The sequence below is a fragment of the Abrus precatorius genome, unplaced genomic scaffold (assembly GCF_003935025.1).
Source record: "Abrus precatorius isolate BTA unplaced genomic scaffold, Abrus_2018 Scaffold10, whole genome shotgun sequence".
In the NCBI taxonomy this organism is placed as follows: domain Eukaryota; kingdom Viridiplantae; phylum Streptophyta; class Magnoliopsida; order Fabales; family Fabaceae; genus Abrus; species Abrus precatorius.
In genome coordinates, this window is record NW_020874292.1 from 9,772,709 (window position 1) to 9,781,251 (window position 8,543).

The following is an 8,543-nucleotide window of genomic DNA, read 5'->3' on the forward strand; positions in this document are numbered from 1 at the left end:
GTCAAATCATAGCATGTATATTTTTCTTTTTTACTTTTTTTTTTTGCTTTATCCCGGTGACTATACAATGAATTTGTGTTATGGTAGTGTGAAAAAAAAAATTCAGGAACAACAAAAGGCTATATAGAAAGTGACCACTAATTATGTCACCTTTTATCTTAGGCACGAGTGGATCACTTTATTAGCTTCTTTTCCTATAACTCTTTGGGAAAAACAGGGAAAAAAAAACATCTTAAGGCTTATCTATACATAATTAAGTTCCCCAATTACACAAGCTAGTAGAAAAGAATATTAAAATACTCTACTTGATGCCTAGAGTAGGTGAAGAAGCACCAATTACCAAATCCCATGGTTAAACTGCAGAAAGACATCCTTACCTTTTTTTATATATAAAAATGATATTTTAAACCCTACAATATTTAATGATCTTCACACTTGTGTGAAGAAATATATATAAGAATCTATGTTTTTATTTTATTACCTACAAAGTAAATGATGTAAAAATTATGCAAGTCTTTTTTTTTCTAAATACCCTTATGAAGATTACATGTAGGTGAAAATTCTTCATTTACCATAATTTCACGATTGTCTTTATTTGCCATACTTCTCTGGAACTATTTATAGTCCCATTTACTTACCACTTAAACCTGTGTGTATTTGTTGTTCATTTATTTCTTCCTTCATTTCCCAATTCCTATACTTATACCCTGCAAAACTTGAGCCTTTCTTAATTTTTCTTCTCCATTCCTTTGTATGGAATTAGGCTCCCAAAGCATACCCTTTGGGCCATTTTATCTGGTGTGTGGTTCTTTATAATGAAGCTCATACTGGTCACACATTCTGCAATGGATTCCATTTGCATGTGCCATTTTATTCTGTTATTGACCATAGTGTGTACTTTTGTTGTTGCAACTCTAGGAGACAATACAACAGATTCCTACTGGCTTCTAAGAATTAAATCAGAATTGGTCAATCCATTTGGAGCCATGAGCAACTGGTCTCCAACAACTCATATTTGTAGCTGGAATGGACTGACATGTGCAAATGATCAGACACATATTATAGGCCTTAATTTGTCTGGTTCAGGAATATCAGGTTCCATTTCAGTTGAGTTTAGTTACCTCATTTCTCTTCAAACACTTGATTTGTCTTCAAATTCCATCACAGGTTCCATCCCTTCTGAAATTGGACAGCTTCAAAATCTAAGAATATTGCTACTGTACTCAAATTATCTCTCTGGTAACATTCCTGCAGAGATAGGTAATTTGAACAAGTTGCAAGTTCTTAGATTAGGAGACAACATGTTGACAGGTGAAATCACACCTAGTATTGGCAACTTGGGTGAGTTGACAGTGTTAGGTCTTGCAAATTGCAACTTGAATGGAAGCATACCTGTGGAGATGGGTAACTTGAAGCATCTAACATCTCTTGATTTACAAGTGAACAGTATCAGTGGCCTCATACCTGAAGAGATTCAAGGTTGTGAAGAGCTCCAAAATTTTGCCGCATCAAACAACATGCTTGAAGGAGAGATACCCTTCTCTATTGGATCTCTCAGATCATTAAGAATTCTAAACCTGGCCAATAATAGTCTTTCTGGATCAATTCCTACTTCTTTGAGTGATCTATCCAACTTGACATACCTGAATTTGCTTGGAAATAAATTAAATGGTGAAATTCCTTCAGATATTAACAATTTGAGCCAGTTACAGAAGCTTGACATGTCCAAAAACAACCTTTCTGGGTCACTGACCCTCCTTAATACCAAATTACTCAATCTTGAAACTCTAGTTCTGTCTGATAATGCTTTAACTGGTGGTATTCCATGTAACTTCTGCCTCACGGGTTCAAAGCTTCAGCAACTGTTCTTGGCTAGGAATAAGCTTTCTGGAAAATTCCCCTTGGAGCTACTCAACTGCTCCTCAATCCAACAGGTGGACCTTTCTGACAACATCTTTGAAGGTGAACTTCCATCCAACCTTGACAAACTTCAGAACCTAACAGATCTTGTGCTCAACAACAACAGCTTCGTTGGATCTATACCTCCAGAAATTGGAAATATAAGTAGCTTAAAAAGCCTTTTCTTGTTTGGTAACTTCTTCACAGGAAAAATCCCAGTGGAGATTGGAAGGCTTAAGAGGTTGAATACCATTTACCTCTATGATAACCAGATGTGTGGACCTATACCAAGAGAGTTAACAAACTGCACAAGATTAACTGAAATTGACTTCTTTGGAAACCATTTTTCTGGCCCCATTCCAGAGACTATAGGTAAGTTAAAGGACTTAACTGTTCTCCATTTAAGGCAGAATGACTTGTCAGGTCCAATCCCACCAAGCATGGGCTACTGTAAAAGGCTTCAGTTATTGGCATTAGCAGATAACAAGTTGTCAGGTTCAATACCACCCACATTTAGTTACCTTTCAGAAATTAGTACCATTACCCTTTACAACAACTCTTTTGAAGGACCTTTACCTGATTCTCTTTCTCTTCTCAGAAACCTTAAAATCATAAACTTTTCCAATAACAAGTTCAGTGGAAGTATCTTCCCTCTAACTGGTTCAAATTCTCTTACTGTTTTGGACTTAACAAACAACACCTTCTCAGGTCCTATCCCTTCTATTCTAGCCAGCTCCAGAGATCTCATTCGTCTCAGACTTGCACACAACTATCTCACAGGAACCATTCCTTCTGGGCTTGGCCATCTCGCTGAGCTAAACTTCCTTGATTTATCATTCAACAACTTGACAGGAAATGTGCCACCTCAACTCTCTCAGTGCAAGAAAATTGAACACCTTCTGCTGAATAATAACAGATTGAGTGGAGAAATGTCTTCATGGTTGGGAAGCTTGCAAGAACTTGGAGAGCTAGATCTCTCATTCAACAACTTCCATGGAAAGGTTCCTTCTGAGCTTGGTGGCTGCTCAAAATTGCTTAAGCTTTCTCTCCATCACAACAATCTCTCAGGTGAAATCCCACAAGAGATAGGAAATCTCACATCTCTCAATGTCTTCAACTTGCAAAGGAATAGTCTATCTGGCCTCATTCCATCAACAATTCAGCAATGCACTAAGCTTTATGAGTTAAGGCTCTCAGAGAACTTCCTCACAGGAACTATACCAATTGAGCTAGGGGTGGTCACTGAGTTGCAAGTGATATTGGACTTGAGTAGAAACCTCTTATCTGGTGAGATTCCATCATCTCTTGGAAATCTCATGAAGCTAGAAAGACTTGATCTTTCTTTTAATCAACTTCAAGGAGAAGTTCCTCCTTCACTTGGTCAACTGACAAGCCTGCATGTGCTAAATCTCTCAAATAACCATCTTCATGGCTTCATTCCTTCAACCTTTTCAGGGTTCCCACTAAGCTCATTCCTTAATAATGACCATTTATGTGGCCTGCCACTAGCATTTTGCTCAGAAGCTATGAGGAAAGAGAAAATGCAGCTTTCAAATACACAAGTGGCAGCAATCATAGCTGCTATTGTTCTTACTTCTACTCTGATATGCTTAGTAATGTTCTATATAATGTTGAGAATCTGGTGCAACTGGATAAAGGTAGCTGTTTCAAGTGAAGATGATGGCATGCTTGAGCAGAAGCCAAGAAAGGGAGAGTACTGGAATGTGAATTCCTCTGGGTTGTTTCCTTCACCAGAGAAGCAGAATATAGTAACAACTTGCATTTATAATCTTAAAATTGATGCAGAAGCCATGGAAAATAGCTTGGTCTGATAAAACTTATTTGTATGTGTATTTTTGTTTTTCTTGATTCTCATATAGCATCTCTTGTTTCGTTAGAACGATGTAATTTGTGGCTATATACTGCAGTTTCTGGAATGTACAGCACCAGTCATGCATGATTTCAGTAGTTGCTGTTACAAACGTGACATCACATATGTTTACAGGTTATAGTAATAAAATAATCAATTGATCTAAATTAATCAAGTAGTTTCTTTCTTTATTAAGTTTATGAAATAACGGGTTGATAAAGACTGTTTGTTAAGACTTTTAAGCTAGTTTCTAGCTCACAAATTTGTGTGACCAGATTAGACCCCATTTACTAGAAACTTATTTTAGTAACTTACAGTGTTTTGGTAATATTTTTTGAACGCTGCTTCCCGAAAGATTTGAGGTTATAAGCGTTTCTTTTTTTTTTTCCATTTAATCTTTGTTATCTAATCATAATTCCTTCTTTTACATTTTTTATATCATTTATTTATCAATTAATTTAATAATTAATTCTACTAAACATTATTAGTTCAATCAGTTAATTTATTAATTTTTAGCTTCTAACTTTTCAAGTTTCAGTTAACTTATTCATTAACGTTACCAAAATCATCTAAACTAAACTATTCTATGTATCCATGGACACACCACTTTGGATGCTATCCAATCCACACAATATGAGAAACTACTATTGACCAAAGGTTATATCTTGTCGCTATGTTGTCCAATAGAGCCTTCCATGCAAGCAACCACCTTGGAAGCCAAAGAAATTTGCATGGCCAAAAACTTGTTGAAGAAAACTCTGTCAATTCATTTAGCAAGAGTTGGTTGGTAGGCTGACCCCATTCTTGTTTTTTCCACCACAAGTTGTCACTCCCAAAATTTCCTTCTCTGTTTCAATTTCCACTCCCAAAGTTCCCAACTACCATTTTTCTTCTGTTCACCCACCTGAGTCTCAAGTAACAGTGAGTTACTAATTCGCTACTCACCCATCATGCCAAAATGAAATCAGAATTCTATTTGCGTAATATTTTATAAAAAAGAATAGAATTTGAGTAATATTGAGAAATTTTTATACTATTATTTAATTATAAATTAGGTTAATTTATTTATTAGTTATTTAACTTTTAATTTAATTTAATTTTAATCTTTTATATATTTTTTCCTTTCATGTATGTCTTTTATCTTTAAAAATATTTTAAGTTAGTATTTTTAAGGAGATAATTCTTAATAATAATTTTTTAATTTAACATGATTATGAATATTTTAATCTCATTTATTAAGTTGTAACATGGTCTAATTATATAATACTAGTACTTATTTATTTTAAATTAGTTGTATCTATTGAAAAAAAATCTTAATTGAATTTGAATGATCTAAATATTTTAATTTTGAATTTTTAATATGTTTTACTTATTTGTACTGTTTTAATGATATCTTGAGTTATAAATTACTTTTGTATAATTTTTATTTCATTAGAAAGCTTTTTTCAAGAGCTTTAATTTGATGAGTAATTTTATAAAAAAATGGATTCTATAGTTTTAGAGATATTTTTTGCCCAAGTTATACCACTTCAGTTAAGCAAGAAAATTATTAGATTACAATTTTATTAAATCTAATAAAATTCATTAAGAATCAATTACATTTTAAATTTGTATTAATTAGAAGAGATATAATTAAAATTATTATAATTAACTTAGTTTCTCTCTTTTATAATGCCTTTTGAATTATGTTTTGTATGAGAACTAAGTCATGGATCATTTTTTATAGTGAGCCTAAATATGAATGGATTTTACATTTTATCATTTTTCTTTTTTTACGTGGTCCACTCATGATCGATATACACTTAGAATTTGACTTAAACCTTTTTCAAGTCACTTTATATATATATATATATATATATATATATATATATATATATTCTTATTTTTCTATTTTTTTTTATACTTTACTATTTTTTTGGTTGTATATATTTTTCTATGGGATATATTTTCATACTTGTTTACACTTATTTCTCATTATTTCTTTAATCTCTTTAGTTCTTAGCTAAAATTATTTTTCTTTATCCATTACCTAAGTCCCTATTACATAAAAGTCTTTTTAATCTTTACATCTACATGTTCTAAGGGGAGAAATTTAAAGACTTATCAAGTTTATGGTAAGTTCCTATTTTCATAACGTGTTTTTGAGTGTAAACACAAGCTTAAATACTCGAGAATCATAATGTATATTATGAGAAATTTCTACCACATTTTCTTCATAATTTTGTTTAATTATGATTATTATTTACTTACGTGTTTTAGAATAAATTTTTGATTGTCTTGATTTCTTAACACTTTGAATGTATAATTTTCTTCTTTTGCTCATATTTGTATATTTTTAGGATCTATTAGAAAGTTTGTAAATATAATTTTTCTGCATTTTCTTTTGCATGCATATAGGTTTCCTTTCCATATTTATCTTTTTCTTGGAAGTCATGAGCTTAAGTGTGAAATTTGATGAATTGTATTTTAATCATATTTATTAAGTTGTAATGTGACCTAATTACATTATACTAATTTTAATTGCTTTAAATTGATTGCATTTATTAAGAAGATTTAAATTAAATTTAAATGATGCAAAATATTCTAATTTTGTATTTTTAACAAATTTGACCTATGCTGACTGTTTTTGACAATATATTTCTTGAGGTACAAGTCAATTTTCAAGGTGATTCTTGTATCATTAGAAATTCTTTTTTAATTCTTCAATTTAATGATAATTTTGTAGAAATCAGATTATGAGATGAGAGATATTACCTATGCAAGTTAAACCATTATAGCTACTCGCAAAAATCATCAGGTTATAATTTTATTTGGTCTAATTAAATTTATTAAAAGTCCATTGTATTTTAAATTTGTATTAATTAAAAGAGAAGTAATTAAGATTATTATAAATAGTATAGTTTTTATTTCCTTTAGGACTTATATTTCTAGAATTGGAATTTGAATTTAAAAATTAGTTTCCATTTGTGTTCTTTTTGTTTATATTCTCCTTGTATGTTTTGTTTTTCGGTGTTCAAGGAACTGAATATGGAAAGCTAAAGCACTTTGAATATCGATTCCCTAATTCAATTTTGATAATTGAAATTTGAGATTTTGTTATTAATTGAATTTGAATTTCTTTTAATAGGTTTTGTATAATTTCTTTAATGTGTATACTTTATAGTCTTAAAATTTCATTCTTTAATACATAATTAATAAGAACTTCTAATCACAATAATGTTTAATTCCGTAAATTAAAATTAGGATTAAGAATCATATTTAGGTTGTTATAACTTCTTGTATGAATTTGAATAGAGTTTGTTAGTGATAATTGAATTAGGATTTAAAAATATTTTATTGACTAACTTAAATTCAATAAATATCATGTGTTACTTATAGTAGGAATTTTCTATAATTCAATTACTATTTAATTGATCATTTTATATAAAACTAAGGGAAAATTTTAATTTTGCTTTAACCGAATCTTTTTATGTTACTTCATCACTTTTAAAAGGAGTAATTTAATCTCTACAGTATATCCAAAAAATAAGCTTTTGTAGCACAATCTTAAATAACAATTAGTAAAAACTACTTTGTATAAGAGATTAAGAGAGCAGTTAGTGCTCAACCACTCCCCAATTTAACTTTTTTAGAGCAGTTCCAGATAAATTGCTCTCTAATGTACACTTTTGAGAGCGGTTGCAAATACAAAAGAACCGCTCTCTAATATACACTTATCAGAGCGATTCAGTTGGAACTGCTCTCTTACCTTAAATTGGAGAGCGGTTAAGAAGTAACTGCTCTCAGAACATCTAAATTTTAGAGAGCGATTTTAAATGAACCGCTCTCTTATATATACTTATAAGAGCGGTTCATTTGTAACCGCTCTCTTAAGTTAGCATGGAGAGTGGTTGTTAAACAACTGCTCTCAGAAGATTTATATTTCAGAGAGCGGTTGACATGTGGAACTGCTCTCTTAAAGATTATAAAGCGGTTGACACATGAAACTGCTATAAGAAGTGTAGATTAGAGAGCGGTTAAATCTTAACCGCTCTCGAAAGTTGATTTTTAAAAGTAACCCTAAACCCCTAAATCTCGTCATCACTGTCCTCGCGCCCATTCTGTACTTCTAAATTTCACTGTGTTCCCAATGTTTGCTGAAGTATTTGCATCATAGAAAAATCACCGTTGATATTACATTGGCACTCATAAGGTATTTTCTTCATTGTTTTTGTGTTTTATGAGGCAATGTATGTACTTTTACACTGCAATTTTCTCTCTATGTTGACTGGCACGCATTTTTTTTTTTAGGTTAGTAGTTACAAAAACGTCCCCTCCTCCATCCTTGGTTTCAGGTGAACTGTTACCAAATTTGTGCCACAACATTATTTTGAGGTTAGTGAGATTGTATCTTTTATTTGTGTTTTTTGAATACTACTGTTGCCTTACAGATAGCTTGAAATTTGTTTTTAAGTTAGTAAAAGTCTAATTCAAGCCATGTGGAACTTTAGGTTAGTTAACCTGTGATATTGTTGGTTTAGTTTAGGGTTTAGGAATTTTTGAACATGATATGACACTGATTTTTTGTAATGCAGCCTGTAACACCTTAATTCAAATTTTGAAATAAATAAATTTCATAAAATTGAGAATAATAAAATTTTCATTCAAACGATTCCCAATACATAGTTCAATGAAGTAATTCAAAATAAAGATGAATTACAATTTATATCAAATCATTGCTATAGGAATAGTTTAATTACATCAAATTTTTCAAAGAAAAAAAAACTTTCTAAGC

General features: G+C 31.1%; 1 protein-coding gene across 1 annotated transcript; it reads left to right on the top strand.

Annotated features, from left to right (window-relative positions):
* Nucleotides 1-845: 845 nt before the first annotated feature.
* Nucleotides 846-3,731, top strand: LOC113851191 (LRR receptor-like serine/threonine-protein kinase GSO1). The gene has a single exon (XM_027481669.1). It carries the CDS (start codon nt 846-848, stop codon nt 3,729-3,731), a length of 2,886 nt encoding a protein of 961 aa, XP_027337470.1.
* Nucleotides 3,732-8,543: the final 4,812 nt, after the last annotated feature.